General features: G+C 44.0%; 1 protein-coding gene and 1 non-coding gene across 2 annotated transcripts in view; one reads left to right on the top strand and one right to left on the bottom strand.

Moving 5' to 3' along the window:
• Nucleotides 1-19,227, top strand: part of LOC124593804 (sodium/hydrogen exchanger 9B2-like) — a gene marked incomplete at its 5' end in the record, with an annotated part of 113,445 nt that overhangs the window by 11,471 nt on the left and 82,747 nt on the right. Inside the window, 3 exons of the mRNA XM_047132152.1 lie at nt 1,563-1,737; nt 5,647-5,829; nt 15,768-15,943. Of these exons, the coding sequence (XP_046988108.1) occupies nt 1,563-1,737; nt 5,647-5,829; nt 15,768-15,943 (534 nt within the window). The remainder of the gene's footprint in view (nt 1-1,562; nt 1,738-5,646; nt 5,830-15,767; nt 15,944-19,227) is intronic.
• On the bottom strand, nt 3,499-3,571 carry Trnat-agu. The gene has a single exon. It is a non-coding gene; the product is annotated as a tRNA-Thr (tRNA).

Here is a 19,227-nt window from a genome sequence, read left to right as displayed (position 1 = left end):
GCGATAGCTACATTAGTCACAAATGTCAGGTAATGTATCTACTTTTACGGAAGTTATTCTGTCCTGTGCGCCTTGTGGTCCTAGAAAGCATTCAGACAGAGTGTTATTGAGAAACTGACGTACGTTGAATTTTTCATTTGTGTGGCCATATTGTAACTGCCTTTCTATTCCTGAGGGAGGGTATTTTCGTTCTGTCGTTGCAACTACAAGAAAATGCATGTTTTTCTTTCTTTTCACCAGACGCGTTTCGCTTTATTGAGGTAAAGGATCATCAGTGCTCTGTAATTAAAGATACTTATAATTTAATTCTTTTTTTAAGATGGAAAAACAGTTCGTTAACAATAAGTTGTTTCTTACTTACGATGATCTCCGCTTTGTTTGTCGCGTGCCAGTGTGATGGAGCTCCATCCTGTTAGTAAATGAAGTCATCAGAGTCCTTCTGAAGTTGTGGAAAAAGCGAATTCTACAGCATTTGAAGATAGTTCCTTCCAGTCACTGTGTTTTCCTCAAAAGAGAAGGGACCATACACATTTTTACTAGAAATAGCACAAAAAATTCGCTTTAGGTCACTTTCTTTCGTGCTCAGTGATGTAGTGAGGGTTCTGGAGTCCCCATATGAGCACTAACTCAGTCTGTGCAAACTTCAGCACACAAAACGCCTTCTGTTGAACGGAAGCCATCTTACTTGTGACTAACTGCAAATTGAAAAGACGGATTGACTGACATCTAACGGCGATTTTTCAGGACTCCAGGTGACACTCATTAAAACACACATTTCCTTGCCGGCACTTCCCTTGTTTTGTAATTATTACCGTCGAATATCAGGTATTTGTTTTTGAAACACTCTGTATTAACAATTGAAAGGAAAACAGCCCTCGGTCACTATTTTTAACAAATTAACCTGGTTTCAACATTGCTGGGATTGTCTTCCTCAGAGTTTAAAACAAAGAATGATCTATATTCTATAACATGGTCGCAGAATAATGACTAAAAACGTATGATAGGGTATAAGTTGCAAATGAGTCCGTTTTGCAACCTGCACCACGCAAGTAACGAGCAGCCCTTGGTGGCTCGCCATCACCGTTTTCTTTATCTTAAATGTCTTTGTGACTAATGCCCTTTTGGCATATTTATTATTTTATAAGTGACATATAAGTACTGTCAGTCTTTTACGATGATTCCGTAGTTATACCCCGTCATACGTTTTTAGTCATTATTCTGCGACCATGTTATAGAATATAGATCACTCCTAGCAGTGTTGAAACCAGGTTAATTTGTTAAAAATAGTGACCGAGGGCTGTTTTTCTTTCAATTGTAACTATTCACGGTCTCCGAACGTGCAGCCATGTACAAAATTTTACTCTGTGTTAATCAAGTATTTGTGTGTCATCAGTGTTCCCCATTAAACTGACCAACTTTTGCCAGTAGCGACATTGCCACCAAAACCACTAGACGTACTAGTATTATAGTCTATGAAATCGATCAACAAGCGCTGCGCGAGACAGGTGCGCCCCGTAACGACGTCCTGAGTGAAGCTAAAGGAGCGGCTGTGCCTGTCGCAGGGGGCCAGCTGTTCCAGCTGGCAGTGCTGGCGCTGGCGGCGCACGTGGGCGGCTGGCTGGCGACGCTGGTGCGGCTGCCCGCGCTCGTCGGCATGCTGCTGGTGGGCATCGCCTGCCAGAACCTCGGCCTCTTCCACCTCGAGGACGCCTACGAGGAGGTCTGCTCCGTTCTCAGGTGAGCGCCCGCCCGACACACACCTGCGTCCTCCAGTCACACGTCACGTGTGTAGTAGGATTCAATGGGGGACGCAGTGGAATAATTCGACGAGGTTCGCAATATTTCCTGACCGCAATGGGGAGCTATCGTGAAAGCCAGAGCCAGTTGCCGGCCGCTGTGGCCGAGTCCGGAACCGCGCTGCTGCTACGGTCGCAGGTTCGAATCCTGCCTCGGGCAAGGATGTGTGTCATGTCCTTAGGTTTAAGTAGTTCTAAGTCTAGAGGACTGATGACCTCAGATGTTAAGTCCCATAGTGCTTAGAGCCATTCGAACAGAGCCAGTTTCTGATACCTGGGGGAAGGAGGCTATTATCCATCGTGGAGAATATGGACCAGACTTTCTGAAATCCTAAACGGGTTCTGATCTCGGCCTAGTAGTGTGGCCTAAGGCCTTGCGACGGCAGAAGGAATGTCATTACAAGCAGGATATGGCCAATGAAATTACCTGCTTGCTGCTGATAGATCTCGACGTAAAACATTTTCACGGAGCGGTTTTAGAGCTCGTGAAATCGCGGATTCGTCCGACGGCATCGCAGGGTGTAAGGGGCACGTTTGATGCCATGTGAAACAGAGATGGAAATTCTAAGAGTAATTCTGAGGTAAGAGGGAACCCTTCAGGGGTGTAGGAATCATGCCGTAGACTCTGTGGTGTGGAGGTGATGTTTCAAGATCATTCAGCGTATCGACCAGAGAGCGACTGATCGACATCGGTCATTGAAGTTGTTCTGCTTGTGTGAAGAGCTTCAAATGATCTCGCAAGAGAAGTTCCGTGCTTTGGTGTGGAATGTGGCTTACTCAGTTGCTGATTTTCTAGGTATGTTGCATTTCAGTGGGCGTACATGTGTTCGTTAGGAAGAAGCCACATAGCACATAGCCACAGTCAGCCAAACTTCCGACCCTGTTGGGAAAATGCAACGTCAGAACCGTCTTCCAAACATCCCCAACACAAGAGAGTTCCTTGGATCTGCGGAAGGTCCACCGAAACTTAGCGGACCAGGTATATACCGTACAGCAGTGATAGTCAACCTGGTGTTTACTACACATAAGTGGGCGGTCGGTAAGTATCATACAAACTTTTTCATTAGTTTTTTATAAAATTTTGACATAAAGTATTTGATAAGTAGTTATTACTATCGGTTTTAACTTGCTGTAACTCTGGTGCATAAATTTTATGCGGTAAAGCTAATTCTCAACGTTATGAATTACCATTACTTTGGAACCGGTGTGCAGTTATAAAATTTTATTACTAACAGAGATGCAAAAGTGGGCGGTAGGTAAAATACATGGGCTACCTCTGCTGTACAGAATAGTAGTGAATGTGGCCGCCAAGAAATGGATCAAACGCAGCGCTATATCTCGAAATGTTGCGAGGAAAACATCAGGTTTACGACTGAGACTGTACAGAAAAATCCGCAGTCAGAGAGCGTAGCGTAAACGAAGATCACACTTTTGAAAATACGAAGTTGCTTCGCCGAGCAACCAGCTATTCGGACAGCAATACAGAGGACTCCATAGTAATACGGATCCACGAGAATCTTGGTAATGAGAACGAAGGTTAGCAACGCAGTTCGGCATGGCGTACCGCGTCAGTGGCAATACGACGAAAGCACGCACACCACCATACAGCAAGCAATACGTATCCAGAATTAAGACACAAACGAATTACAGACATTGGCTGCGAGTAGGCATTGATTGAAATGAATGGGGAACGTTTAGAATTTGTGCCAGACCGGGATTCGAACACGTGTCTCCTGCTTACTAGGCAGATGCTCTGACCACTGAACCATCCGGACACGTTAGGCATCGTAGCCACACGGACTACCCTAGCACCCACACACTACGAATGTACTGCCCCTTGCCCATTGTATTCATTACTCGCGGTATTCCATCGATTCCCGTAAGAGTTCGAGCCCGGTGTGTCTTAATTCATACGGCTGCTGTATCAAAATAGTATCTGTTCTTTCGGACATATATACACGTATCCAGAATGCCCGTGCAGAGAGTCGGCTGCAGCCTCGGGCCACTTACCACCCCTACCACTGTACTCACACCACCACCCCAGCCCTCTGGCGGCAGTGTTCCCAACTGCCCGCAGCCACGTGGAGGAGGAGCATCGCTATTATAAATACTGTGACAGCTGCAATATCTCGCTACTTCACCAGAAGATGGCGATTATGATACTCGAAGAAAGGGTTTCAGTATCTTAACTCTTCATTCCGCCTAGAAACTCGACAGCTTTTCATCAATACTGGGCTATATGGCAGGAAAGTCTCGCTTCATATTTACTTTTATGGTTCCTTCTGGTGTTGCTCTTCTATTGAGATTGATCGTGATGTTGCATCATCAGCAAAGAACACTATTACTGCCTTTTTGTGCGTAATGTGGAAAGTCAGATGGTTCAAATGGCTCTGAGCACTATGGGACTTAACTTCTAAGGTCATCAGTCCCCTAGAACTTAGAACTACTTAAACCTAACCAACCTAAGGACACCACACACATCCATGTCCGAGGCAGGATTCGAACCTGCGACCGTACAGGTCACACGGTTCCAGACTGTAGCGCCTAGAACCGCACGGCCACCCCGGCCGGCTGTGGAAAGTCGGTTACATACAGGAAGAAAGGGCGTGGTTCGAACATTGAACCCAGTGGAATACCATTGGTAATTTTCACACTCTCAGAAGAAGATTCGTCACTAAAACACTACGAGCTAACGTAAGACAGCAACCAACCAGTACTGATAACGCTGTTTATTTACGTAACAGCGTCGTAACCGGTTTAGAACCGACAGATTCATCTTCAGATGGCTATTCACATCAAGATGGACATTTGTTGCAGTTAACTTAAGTTTTTGGCTCTTTATTCCCCCTTATGGTGAAAGATTCTTGGGATGGTGATGCTCTATGGTAAAAAACGATGTTAGAAACAACTTATTTAAACGTGACTCTCCTTCATACCGATTGAATACAGTTCAAATAATACTTAAGACTGAGTACTCGAAGAGAAACAAGATGCAGTCAGTAATCCGATATAAGCATCACACTAATGATAGAAGCTTGTTCAGTCACATATTAATAAAACTATTAAATTAATTTAAACTCTCAACTAGTCATCATATATCAACATAATTTCAAATCTCGTAATATTTATTTATTTCTCAACACGTATTTTTGTTCCCTGTGTATTTACATAATGTCATTTAAGCAAGATTTGCTAACAAACTGGTTGTAATTAGTGCTCATTGAATGTTAAATGCAATCAATGTAACGTTTATTTTCTGTAAATTTTCTACTGTGAAATCGATGTGTATACATCGTACTGTCTCTGAGAGAGAATTTCTTTGGGCACTGTTGTATTTGTGTACTTTATGCAATGTAGCTTAGAGCCATTCGAACCATTCTGGATGCTCAGGTCCAACCCACGGTACAATGTTTGTTCTCCAATGGTAACGGTTAAATCGAAGACGACGGGTCCCTTGTTCAAACAGCTCACATCGCCCAGGAATGGTTTTGTCAGCACGAGGATGAATTGTCACACCTCCCCTGGTCACCATAGTCACCAGCTCTCAATATTACTGAGCCTTTGGAGAGCAGGGTGCCTGGTCGCTATCAATCCCCATCATCTTTACCTGAACTTTCCACTATTTTGCACGAAGATAATATCGAAAACCATACAGGACCCGTGTTTATCCGTTCCGACACGAATGGAAGCTGTTTTGAATACCAACCATTTACCCATATCATATTAGCATGACCATGTATTGCGTTTTTGGCGTTCCATATTTTTGACCACCCGCTACAAATGATGACGTAGACGTAGATGTGTGCGCCACACGCCGGCAGATTGTTTGCACGTAGCTGGATGCCGGCAGGCACGTGGCGCTGGTGATCATCCTGACTCGCGCGGGCCTCGACCTGGACCCCCCGTCGCTGCGGCGGCTGGCGGTGCACGTGCTCAAGCTGGGGCTGGTGCCCTGGGTGGCCGAGTGCGCCGTCGTCACCGTGGCAACGGCCCTGCTGCTGGGCCTGCCCTGGATCTGGGCCTTCCTGCTCGGGTGAGTCAAGGAGCGCGCTCTGCCTCATGCAGTCATAGGCGCACGGACAGCAGGCGACGGTAGGCATCAGGTTTTATGATATGTCGCTAGTAGAGCTGGCTAACAAACGTCATCAGCGCCTACTAAAAGATAACACACTAATAAGTTTATTCACACTATGTGCACTTAATAGCTGAGATATACATAACTTAATGTAGCTGTAGCTTCGTGGTGGTGAGTTACACTACTGGCCATTAAAATTGCTACACCAAGAACAAATGCAGATGATAAACGGGTATTCATTGGACAAATATATTATACTAGAACTGACATGTGATTACATTTTCACGCAATTTGGATACATAGATCCTGAGAAATCGGTACCCACAACAACCACCTCTGCCCGTAAGAACGTCAGATACACCTTGGCATTGAGTCAAACACAGCTTGGATGACGTGTTCAGGTACAGCTGCACATGCAGCTTTTACACGATATCACGTTCATCACGAGTAGTGACTGGCGTATTGTGACGAGCCAGTTGCTCGGCCACCATTGACCAGACGTTTTCAATTGCTGATAGATCTGGAGAATGTGCTGGCCAGGGCAGCAGTTGAACATTTTTTCTACCCAGAAAGGCCCGTACAGGACCTACAACATTCGGTCGTGCATTATCCTCCTGAAATGTAGGGTTTCGCAGGGATCGAATGAAGGGTAGAGCCATGGGTCGTGACACATCTCAAATGTAACGTCCACTGTTCAAAGTGCCGTCAATGCGAACAAGAGGTGACCGAGTCGCGTAACCAATGGCACCCCATACCATCATGCTGGGTGATACGCCAGTATGGCGATGACGAATACACGCTTCAAATGTGCGTTCACCGCGATGTCGCCAAACACGGATGCGACCATCATGATGCTGTAAACAGAATCTGCATTCATCCGAAAAAATGACGTTTTGCCATTTGTGCACCCAGGTTCGTCATTGAGTACACCATCGCAGGCGCTCCTGTCTGTGATACAGCGTCAAGGGTAACCACAGCCATGGTCTCCGAGATGATGGTCCATGTTGCTGCAAACGTCGTCGAACTGTTCGTGCAGATGGTTGTTGTCTTGCAAATGTCCCCATGTGTTGACTCATGGATCTAGACGTGGCTGCACGATCCGTTACAGCAATGCGGATAAGATGCCTCTCATCTCGACTGCTACCGATACGAGGCCGTTGGAATCCAGCACGGCGTTCCGCATTACTCTCCTGAACCCACCGATTCCATATTCTGCTAACAGTCTTCGGATCTCGACCAACGCGAGCAGCAATGTCGCGATACGATAAACTGCAATCGCGATAGGCTACAATCCGACCTTTATCAAAGTCGTAAACGTGATGGTACACATTTCTCCTCCTTACACGAGGCATCACAACAACGTTTCACCAGGCAACGCCGGTCAACTGCTGTTTGAGTATGAGAAACCGGGTGGAAACCTTCCTCATGTCAGCACGTTGTAGGTGAATGCTCTGAAAAGCGAATCATTTGCATATCACAGCATCCTCTTCCTGTCGGTTAAATTTCGCGTATGTAGCACGTCATCTTCGTGGTGTAGCAATTTTAACGGCCAGTAGTGTATAAGCAGTGAGAGTAGTGTTCTTGATAGACACAAATATTCTTCAGTGCTGATACGTTTTGATAGTCTCCGAATGTTAGCAATGCTTAGTAGTGTAATGCTACCTTCATTTGTTCTCTTCCGTACCAGTGTTGATTAAGTCTATAAATGTACGGAATCTGATGCGAAGCTCTGAGTACGGCTGCTTGAAAAGATGTGCCGTGGCGCTCCTCATCAGAGACAGCGATCGATGAAAGAGCGAGCTCGCCCGGCAGCACGCTGGTGTGAGGTTTAAAAGTGTTGTCTCCCTTGTGAGCAGCGCACAGCGCGCCAGGTGAGGTGGAGAAAGAGGCCTTTGATAATGCAACTTCGACAAAATCAAGCCGCGACCGTAATCTTTGGTGATGGATTTACTCGTTCTTCATATATTCACCCTTCAGTGTGACAGATTTTCCCAACGATAGATGACTTGTCTGCGACTTCGGTTCAAGAAGTCAGCATTTTGGCTGTTTGGGAATGTTCAAACTCGAAGGTCGCTTCGCCGTAGCTCTGGATGTGCCTGACACGCAACGGCTTCTTCATGTGAGGAAAGAAGAAGTCACTGGGTGCAATGTCAAGAGAATACAGAAGGTAAATCAAAATTTCGTAGTCCAAAGAAGCTGCATGGGTGTCTGTTGCCTATATAAAATACGCTGAAATGTCAAGAATAGAGGACAACATTACGCAGCTGTTGCTTCGATATCTCGCCTTAAAGTTATACATGCCGACTGCCATATAATTCATTGTTTAAATGTTAAGGAGGAAATGGCGTCGGACACGTCGGACGTGGAGGTCGAGCAGGAAGTTACATCCATTTCGTCGGAGGAAGATGATGACCCGGTTTCGCCGTGCACGACCGAGGCGTTGGATACGCCGTCGGAACATTCTGACTAGGCCGTATTTTGGACGAATGTGCAAGTGGCGTACAGAATATACACAATCAGATGGTGTTCGTTTTGAATACGGAAAAATGGGAGCCACTGAGAAATACGACGAAAATGCCCATAATTTTACTACACTGAAACACTATGACATTACTGATGAATTTAAGTTCTTTGCAAATAAATATGACTCTGTAATTATTAACAAGATTGTAACGTATGTCTATAGAATTAATGTTAGGGTAGAGCGATTAACACTTGATGACAGAGCTAACAAAAAAATATTTGAAGATCAGGGTGCATTGGAGAAAGTACGTTTAGCATGTAGTAATAAGTTAGGTCCATTTAGTTTAAGGCCTGATAAATCTGCCCGTGTTCCTTGGAGGAAATATAGTAGACGTAATCGTTTTAAATTTGTTACTTATTGCAAACCAGAGACAAGTGCTGATATTAGTAAAGTAAAGGGATGGCCTGATTTAGAAAATCTTTGTAAATCTAAGAACAAACTTTTCCAAGGTGTTAATCGTTTTTATATCGGGTTGGAAATAGCTGGTGATGAACCTTCAAAGAATGATTGTGAAGCGTCGTCACCATTCCGATGCTCCGGCGAAGCAACAGCTGATGGTTTTCAAATAACCTCGACCACGGTTACGACGGATCTAAACCCGTCTTCCACAGAACAACAGACAAACTTCACATTAACAATTCACCCAGTAACAGGTGTCTTCATATGACATTTATCTGCAACGGTCTGTATGTCCATATGTAAAAATTAAGGCCCCTAGAATCAACGACCTGTAGCACCAGGGGCCTTAATTTTGACATATAGACCGTTGCTGATAAATGTCATATGGTGACAGCTTTTAGTGAGTGAATTGTTAATGTGAAGTTTGTCTGTCATTATGAAGAAGACGGTTTTAGATCCGTCGAAAACGTGGTCAAGATTATTTGAAAACCACCATCTTTTTGCAACTTGTTGGCTGGACTTTATTCCTGCTGTTCTGTAACCGTTGTTGTACTGCAGCCTTGCTCAAAATATTGACACTGGAATTTTCTCGTGGAGAAAAGACATCCCTATGGATTGCCTGCCGCTATGCTTCGTCTTGACAGCCTTCTATAACCTTGTCAGGTTATTACAGTCGAATCCTAACACAATAGTTTGCACCTTACGAGCGGACACACCCTGCCAGTCCCTAAAAGCACTCAGGATCACTTTGACCGCTAATGGTTGGGTTCTCGCCTTATTTGTTGGAGGTTCATACTGTTTGCTTTGCTTCTTTGTCTTGCAGTCATAACGATGAAACCAGCTTTCCTCCGTGAGGATTAAGTGGCGCCGGCCGTTGGTGGCCGCGCGGTTCTAGGGACCGCGCGACCGCTACGGTCGCAGGTTCGAATCCTGCCTCGGGCATGGATGTGTGTGATGTCCTTAGGTTAGTTAGGTTTAAGTAGTTCTAAGTTCTAGGGGACTGATGACCTCAGATGTTAAGTCCCATAGTTCTCAGAGCCATTTGAACCATTTGATTAAGTGGGTGTGGACTGACCTGACACCACTTCATCTCGGCTGTTGCCTCGATTCGACGGGCGTTTTGAATCGGTGCGATTGTTCGCGGTACCCAGCGAGTGGTTACCTTCACTTGTTCACAATGTCGTGCAAGTTGTTGTGAACTGATCCATGACTCATCCCCACTTTTCCCATATCGCCTCGATCGTATGATGTATCGCTGTTGTGCAATTTCAGAAAATCAACACGAATTATTGCAATGTTGTTCTCCTTCAAATACAGAAAATTAATGGTCGCACAGTACTCCATTTTCTCGCCCTCCTCCGTAGACGACGTCGTTAACCCACCCTGGTGCCGTGCCATTCAACTCGGAGGAAAGCCAGTTCGAATTATGGAAGTGAATTAAATTTTCACTGTCAGTATTTCGCCGGAGAGGAAAGGACATGTGACGCCGTAAAATTTCCGATTACCAGTCTTTGCAGCAATAAATATCCTGGATTAAACTGCCCTCTCCACAGTGTCTCATGAAGTGAGGTCATTGGGACATCAATGGAAGAAAGTGCCTGTGCGCTTTCACAACACGAATGGCGAAGTCCTAGCGGCTAACATCATCCGTCTCAGTGTGAGTGATACGTAGGCCAGGGTTGGCATTTCAGGCTGTAGCGTCCGCGCCTGCTGAGAGCCCGCTAATTGAATACTTCAGAATGGCACTCGACGCGTCGCTGATGGTAGTAGCAGAGCCGACAACAGTCGCAAGACGGTGTACGATTTACATGTCTCCGTTGTGTCGAGTTTCCTTTCCTCTGACGTTATCTCGGTGTGCAGCGTCGTCTTTCATATACAAAGACAGATGACGCGCTAAGCTCAGAGCTGTCTGCTAACGAAGTGAGTCTAGGTTTGAAGCGACGGAAAGCTATCAGTGCCGGTCGAGTTTCTTCGATTTGTAGCGGTATAGCTAGTCCCCACCGGCTAACACCACGAGTGTCTTCAAGAAGTGCGAGAATAGTACGAGGGCAGTTCAATAAGTAATGCAACACATTTTTTTTTCTCGGCCAATTTTGGTTGAAAAAACCGGAAATTTCTTGTGGAATATTTTCAAACATTCCCGCTTCGTCTCGTATAGTTTCATTGACTTCCGACAGGTGGCAGCGCTGTACGGAGCTGTTAAAATGGCGTCTGTAACGGATGTGCGTTGCAAACAACGGGCAGTGATCGAGTTTCTTTTGGCGGAAAACCAGGGCATCTCAGATATTCATAGGCGCTTGCAGAATGTCTACGGTGATCTGGCAGTGGACAAAAGCACGGTGAGTCGTTGGGCAAAGCGTGTGTCATCATCGCCGCAAGGTCAAGCAAGACTGTCTGATCTCCCGCGTGCGGGCCGGCCGTGCACAGCTGTGACTCCTGCAATGGCGGAGCGTGCGAACACTCTCGTCCGAGATGATCGACGGATCACCATCAAACAACTCAGTGCTCAACTTGACATCTCTGTTGGTAGTGCTGTCACAATTGTTCACCAGTTGGGATATTCAAAGGTTTGTTCCCGCTGGGTCCCTCGTTGTCTAACCGAACACCATAAAGAGCAAAGGAGAACCATCTGTGCGGAATTGCTTGCTCGTCATGTGGCTGAGGGTGACAATTTCTTGTCAAAGATTGTTACAGGCGATGAAACATGGGTTCATCACTTCGAACCTGAAACAAAACGGCAATCAATGGAGTGGCGCCACACCCACTCCCCTACCAAGAAAAAGTTTAAAGCCATACCCTCAGCCGGTAAAGTCATGGTTACAGTCTTCTGGGACGCTGAAGGGGTTATTCTGTTCGATGTCCTTCCCCATGGTCAAACGATCAACTCTGAAGTGTATTGTGTTACTCTTCAGAAATTGAAGAAACGACTTCAGCGTGTTCGTAGGCACAAAAATCTGAACGAACTTCTCCTTCTTCATGACAACGCAAGACCTCACACAAGTCTTCGCACCCGAGAGGAGCTCACAAAACTTCAGTGGACTGTTCTTCCTCATGCACCCTACAGCCCCGATCTCGCACCGTCGGATTTCCATATGTTTGGCCCAATGAAGGACGCAATCCGTGGGAGGCACTACGCGGATGATGAAGAAGTTATTGATGCAGTACGACGTTGGCTCCGACATCGACCAGTGGAATGGTACCGTGCAGGCATACAGGCCCTCATTTCAAGGTGGCGTAAGGCCGTAGCATTGAATGGAGATTACGTTGAAAAATAGTGTTGTGTAGCTAAAAGATTGGGGAATAACCTGGTGTATTTCAATGCTGAATAAAACAACCACTGTCTCAGAAAAAAATGTGTTGCATTACTTATTGAACTGCCCTCGTAGAAGCTGCTGCAACTTTTCCTAGGGCACGTCTAGTAGTTACAATTGTGCCAAACTAGTGATGATCACGGTGCAGATTTTCCGCAGGCCGAGCTTTCGTGCCTTTTCAGTCGTATTGTGGTTAAACAGGGGACGAGGGAAGTGCCTTCTTTGTCTCAGGGTGGCGTCGCTTCTTCGGATCCCACATACAGAGGGATACTGATTGATACTCCAGAAATACTAATGATATATTTCGCATTGACGGAAAGTCACAACGGCCTCATAAGACAGTGAACAGTGTGCTTTCGTAAACAATTAACCACCAAGACGCAAATCTTAATTTCGTTTTTTGACATCAAATAATGGAGTCTTTCCGTTCCACAGCAGTAGTTCTACATGAATTCTGCGTCTTTTCATGCTTGACTCATAACGGAGTACATTGTCAGCGAACTTTTCACCAATGAAAAAATATCATAGATCTAAAAAGAAAGCGCAGGTTGTTAAGACAACGACACTAAATGTTTTAGGAGCAGCGTAAATTCAAATAACATCAGGAAGAAAGAAAGAAGATTGGGGTTTAACGTCCAGTTGACATAGAGGTCGTTAGAACGGAAAGAACATCATATGTCCCAAAACACCTTAAGAACTTCAGGCAAAAACCAATTTTAAACACATTTATACTATCTAATTTTTCCCTAGATCTACAAAATCGATGTGTTCAGCAGTGCAGCATCATACAGGACCTCAAGGCCTACATGCTACCATTGTCTGAGAGACGTAATGTTCACTCCACTGAACATGACAGTACAGCCACATCACGTATGAGATTGATCAAGAAATACCTTGAATAATTTTATTAGAAACAAAGTAATAAGCTTACATGGAAGTTGATGAAATCTACTTCAAAGTACTGTTCTTAGTTACCAGTGCAATTGTCTCTTCCAACGTTGAATCCACGACTAGAAGCATTCCTGGAAGGCTTCTTTTGGAACAACGTTCTGTTGCTATGTCAGGAACGGTGTCAATTTTTTTAAGCACGGTTTTAATTTTTGGGAAGAGTCAGAAGTCGCATGGTGTCTAATCTGGTGAGTAAGGGGGATGTGGTAGACAGGAACATTTTTTCCGCTCAAAATCTCGCGAATCAAAAGCGAGGTGTGGCACGGCAAGTTGCTGTGATGAAGGAGGAAGCCATTAGCCTATTTTTGTGGACTATTTCTTCAAACATCGTTTCCCAAACATTGCAGTTCGCCCTTGTAAAATTGCCGGCCGGGGTGGCCGAGCGGTTCTAGGCGCTACAAGGTTTACACGGGGCGAAAGGGCTGTCTACTCGTATAAATAGAAACAGGTGCTAATGTCCAAAAATATAGACCTTGATACCAGAAACGTATTCACGAAAACTTTTTTGGAGTACAGTTCTGTAGGTGTGCGAAACATCGACAATACGGCAGAAAGAAATATAGCGAAGCTTTTGACACGTAGTGTTACAGGATACTGTTGTTGAATATCAATTAGTGTGACAGGATAACAAATTAAGATACCCCAGAACGAACTATCGAAAGAGATTACTTTATACAGTACTTAATGATTCACAGAGGTGGAATGGTTGTACGCACTCTTAAGTTATAAGCCGTTGCTGAAACCTGTAGTGTAAGGGATGGTGGAAGGAAAGAATCATATGGACAGGCGGTGTAAATACTTTATACAGTGTATAAGGCATATCATGACAAACAAGTGTTTAATCAATATTGTTGCACCGGATGAAGAAAGACTTGTCTACACTGAAGGTTCTTAGATTTGCTTCTGGAGCAGGCAGAGATGATACTACAACAGACACAAAATATTAGATGACTTTGTTACAACTAGCACAATTGTGTAACAATCCATGTCCACAGGAATGTCATGTATATTTGTCACTGTCATTGAACGCTAACTTATCACTTCATACAGTACAGAAAAAACAGTCTCTTCTCTCAGAGTACAATTGACTATAAACTTTGCTATATAGTTCTGTCTCATGTAACTCTCGTGCTGCTGGCTCGGTAGTGAGAAGATGCTGTCCTGTTCAGCGGTGACTGCAGAGTAGGGCTGAGCGGTACTCCGCTGTTACGTAAGCAAGCACTGTACAGGCCGCAGAGAGTACGTCACCAGGTTAGGCCTGAGCTCGCTCGCTTGCTCAACTCAGCAGACAAAACGCGTTTCTAAACCTGTTAACTTTTAAACGGGTGTTTATGGTAGCGAGAATTACATCTTCTATTGGAATCTGCTGTTATATGGTCTTACTAATGACTTGTAGTACAACAAAATCACAACTTCGCAGTGTGCCGCAATTTACGATCTATGCTGGACATAAATGGTAACACGGCTTGTTTATGGCATTTAGTCTTTTTTCCTTAACAGTCCTCATTTCACAGAAGATGTGGTGCCTCGTGCAACAGATAATCATTATGGAATGATTTTAATGTTATCGTGTACAGTACAGCCGTAATAAGTTATTTGTGGGCCGATCGTTATAGTACTACTAAGTGAGACTCCATAATAGTTGATTTCCGTAGAAAATGTAATTCTCGTTTGTACGTCAATACCCGGTTACTAGTTAGCAGGTACAGAAACGCAGTTTGCCTGCTGAGCTGAGCGAGAGAGTGATTTCAGGCGTATCTTCGCGACGTTCGCGCCGCGAGCTGTCTTCCTCGCGGGCGTTCTGTAGCGCTGGCGTGTAGAACCCTTGAGGGCGTGTCTACGCCTACGTATCTCATTCGTCGCTGCATCTGGCAGCGACTGCCCTTACTTGCATAATAAAATGGAACGTCTAGAGCCGTCCATATGATGTTATTTATTATATGGCTTCCAGTTTCAGTGCTTCAGTACACCATCTTCAGGCCTTAACTGACGCTGAGGGGATTAACTCCAATCGTATACACGATTCTATCAGTGGCTAGCGTCTATGAACTGGTTTTTCGCAGGTTACCTGTAAGAACGATGTTGTGTCTCCAACCATTATTGATGGTTGGAGACACAACAACGTTGCTACAGGTAGTCTGGCCACTAACAGAATCATGTATACCATTGGAGTTAATCCAATCAGCGTCAGTTAAGGCCTGAAGATGGTGTACTGAAGCACCGAAACCGGTAACCGTATAATCAATAACATCGTAAGGGCGGCTATAGGTGTTCCATTTGGTTAGATAAGTGAAAGGCCGAAGTCCCTCACACCTCCGATTAGACGGATGAACATATAAAAGAGCTTATTTGTGGTTCCGTCACGAGGTACCAGCTTCGCCATGCAAACTCGTTCTTCGGATGACACCACAAATACGCAGAGAGGCAGACGAATAATCTTTTAACACAACCTCAAAACATAGAAGTTTATCATGGAACGCTATACCTTGCTGTGCATGTCTAAAATGGGAATGGGCAGTCCCTTCAGAGGGGAACCATGGATTTCTCTGACATTCGATCATTGAAAACTGGTAGTAAGGTGGAAAGCAACTGAGGACGACGTCACTTCCTTTTGATGAGCTGCTTTCAGGGTCCCGACTCGGGGCAGAACAAGGCAGCAGACTCTTGAGTGCAGTCACGGGAGCTGACCGTTACTCGCGTGTGCCTTCCGCCAGGTCTGTGGTGGCGGCCGTTTCGCCAGCGGTGGTGGTCCCCTGCCTCTTCAGGCTGCGAGTGAAGGGCTACGGCGTGGCCAAGGGCATCCCCACGCTCATCATCGCCATCTCCGGAATAGACGACGCCGCGTCCGTGGCAGTCTTCGGGGTCGTGCTCAGCGTCATGTTTTCGCAAGGTAAGCAACTGAATTTAAGACAAGGAGAAATAAGGGGCAGTCGGTACTATGAGAAATAAGGAACCAGTTTTTCGGAAGGTAACATTCTTCCTAGAGTAAGGAGTCGACTGACGACTTATTTCTAAATCTTGACATTACAAGTTTGCAAAACTGAGTGATCCTCACACTTTTTTACTTCCTGATGTACTTAATATTCCACTTATATTCCGCGACGTCCCACGCAGCGAAGTGTGTCGTTGATGCGGCCAGGTTATCTCAAAAATAAAAGGTGAACCCCAACTCCACTGACAAAATTTCGGAGGTTTTTCAAAAATACTTCCTGACTATTTTGGTAAATGGAGCCTGTGGTCTCCGGTGTCTCTTCAGTCATAATGAAATAATTCGCTTTGTTGCCTTAATCACCCCTTTCTTTAGAAGAGTTTGTAATAGGCAATGACCAAAGCCGTAAAACACGAAACACAGGTTACTGCAACAACCCTCGGACGAAACATGTACAACTTGATGTGGATTTAGTCGCTGTGGAGTCAGCTCAGCATAGCGCCGTTGTTAAATTCTTCCACTACGTTCCGTGAATCCATACACGAAGTGTATCCATACCGTTTTGTATAATTGTTAACGTACAACTAACACTGACGGAAAAACAGACACATTCGAGCAATATCTATGCAAGCTTGACTGCTAAGAATCAAGTGCTCATTGCTGTCAATAGCAAGTACAGCGAGTGAATGAAACGAGTTTGTCTCCCTGTAATACACGCAGAGCATACCACCGACATTCGTACTGTTGAGAAAATATTTTCTATTTTCAGTACAATACAGATATAAAGATAAGTGGAGGTAAGAAATGAAGAGAAATGGGACTCATTTGTAACAAACCAACGCAGACCATGGATCCCTTATACCTGAATATTCAGAAAATGTTCTTTAATAATCTTCGAAATTTAATTGGTGGATCTCGAGTTCAGCCTCTATAACATCTTAAAACATTGGTCTATCTAACGCAATGAAGTACGCAGTTGATGCGACCACGTTACTTTAAAAATGTACTAATAAATCGCACAAGTAATTTTGAATCAATGAGCAGGTTATACAACAGATTTCTCATTAGTACATTTAATGGGATGAATGACCTTTTGTTCACTGCACAACTTCTAAAATCTTGGAATCAGATTAAATACAGCTACCATTCCTGCTCCATGTTAGTTTTCGTACCAGATTCACTCTTTATTATAGCGACCACCAAAAGCTTAGATCCACACAAATAAAATACTGAAGATAAAATTAATGTTCATTGAACTCAACGGATACCGGTATTCATCTTCCAGTTATATCCAAAAAACTTGAAGTTTCATCTACGAAGTTATGCCTTTAGCGTACTGTCGCAAAACAGTCAATAAGATTTTATTCTACAGAAGTTGGAGATTGTGCTATAAATGAATCTCGAATCCTTACAAATTTCTCAATATTAGCTGCTTTAAAGTATTTTTCGATTTATTTCATGAGCTGAGATAGGTGACCTTCAAAAAGAGATTATGCATTACAAGACAAATTAACTGCGTTGGAGATTACAAACAGGTGCATTAAAGGAAAAAAGATCGATCCTATTTTCATTAATTTATTTTTGCTATAGTTGCAGTTGTTTCTGTGGGCTGAAATTTTCTCGGTTCATTTTAAAATGGTTGAGACTTTACAGGAACAGATTCAACGCACTTAGCTTTTCAAAGAAATCACACACGTTTTCTAGTTTAACCAAAAAATCGGTTCCCACGAAGTGTTTGGAATCGTCAAGTTTCGTTCTTTAAGAAAGTGCACATTTCTTACACAAATATTCGTTGTTACGTTGATCAGAAGTGCATGCCACGTACTTTAAATATCAATTACTGTTGCAGGAAACGTCTAATAGTGGAATATTTTCGAGTGTAAACGTCTCAGCTCTCTTTAAGCTCTTGTAAGAATAGAAGGCTGACACATCACGAAAATATTGACATATTAAAGGGCATATTTTGATAAAACTTTATCTCACAATGAGCAAACCGAGGGTAACAAACATAAGCATGAATTTAAAACGCACTAGTTCCATTAATTTCGTCAATTTAACTAGATTGTAATCGACTTCAAAAGCCAAACATCCTCAAATTATCAGACCATACAAAACCGTCATGAAGCAACAGCATGTAGAAATTTACAGCAAGTAACAAAATTTCTTGAGCGGAGTAAAGATATTAAAGTGACACGTTAAAGTACTGTACAAGATAAAATACAAGCTATGTCAGTCTATATCTATGGTTTGGGTTTAGATGCCTTTCAGACACATAAAAAATAATCCAACGTGAAAAATGTAATTCATCTGGGCAATAGGCACAGTGTAACGTACCTCAAGACTCCAATCGGTACGTCACTTAACATTTTGACAGCGTAGCTAATGGGTGCAGAAACAAGGCACCCATTTCGATGTTAACCTCGTAGAAGCGGGGTGCGCACACACCTTACCACCAAACCGACTGCTATCCCTCATATTAAAGATGTTCAAAAATGTTTAATGACTTTAAATATTAGTGCACATCATAACGAAGCTACAAATAGTTCCAAACGATAAAAAATGTTTTAGCACAGAAACTGAATGATGTAGTATTACGGCTGCCATTATTAACAAAATATTTCTTTTATGCAGAAAAATTACAATTCCGCACTAAAGTGCACTTTGTTGACGAAACTGCAAAAACACGTATTGTGAAACAACTATACGGTAATTACTGAAGAGATACCCGCACACAACTTTGTAATAGCGCCACTTCAAATTAACACTTTTGCGCACATTTCGTGAAGGGATCTGACATGAAAAGTGATTTGGAGGTGCTTAGCCACCAATAATTTACACTGCGGTGACAGAAGTCATGAGACAGCGATGTGCACCTGTACAGATAGCGGTAGTGTCGCGGATACAAGGTATAAAAGGGCAGGTGCATTGGCGTAGCTGTAATTTGTACCCAGGTGATTGTTGTGAAACGGACTCCGACGTCACTATGGCCATACAACACGAATTAACAAACTTTGAACGCGGAATGGTAGCTGGAGCTAAAGGTACTGGACGTTCCATTGCAGAAATCGTTAGAGAATTCAATAGTACGAGATCCACAGAGTAAGGAATGTGCCGAGAATACCTCTCACCACGGACTACGCAGGGGTCGACGGCCTTCACTTAACAATAGAGAGCAGCTGCATTTTCGTAGAGTTGTCAGTGCTTACAGACACGCACCACTGCGTGAAATAATCTCAGAAATCAGT

This window comes from Schistocerca americana, chromosome 2, assembly GCF_021461395.2.
Source record: "Schistocerca americana isolate TAMUIC-IGC-003095 chromosome 2, iqSchAmer2.1, whole genome shotgun sequence".
NCBI classification, from domain to species: domain Eukaryota; kingdom Metazoa; phylum Arthropoda; class Insecta; order Orthoptera; family Acrididae; genus Schistocerca; species Schistocerca americana.
This window is presented reverse-complemented; position numbering and strand designations above follow the sequence as displayed.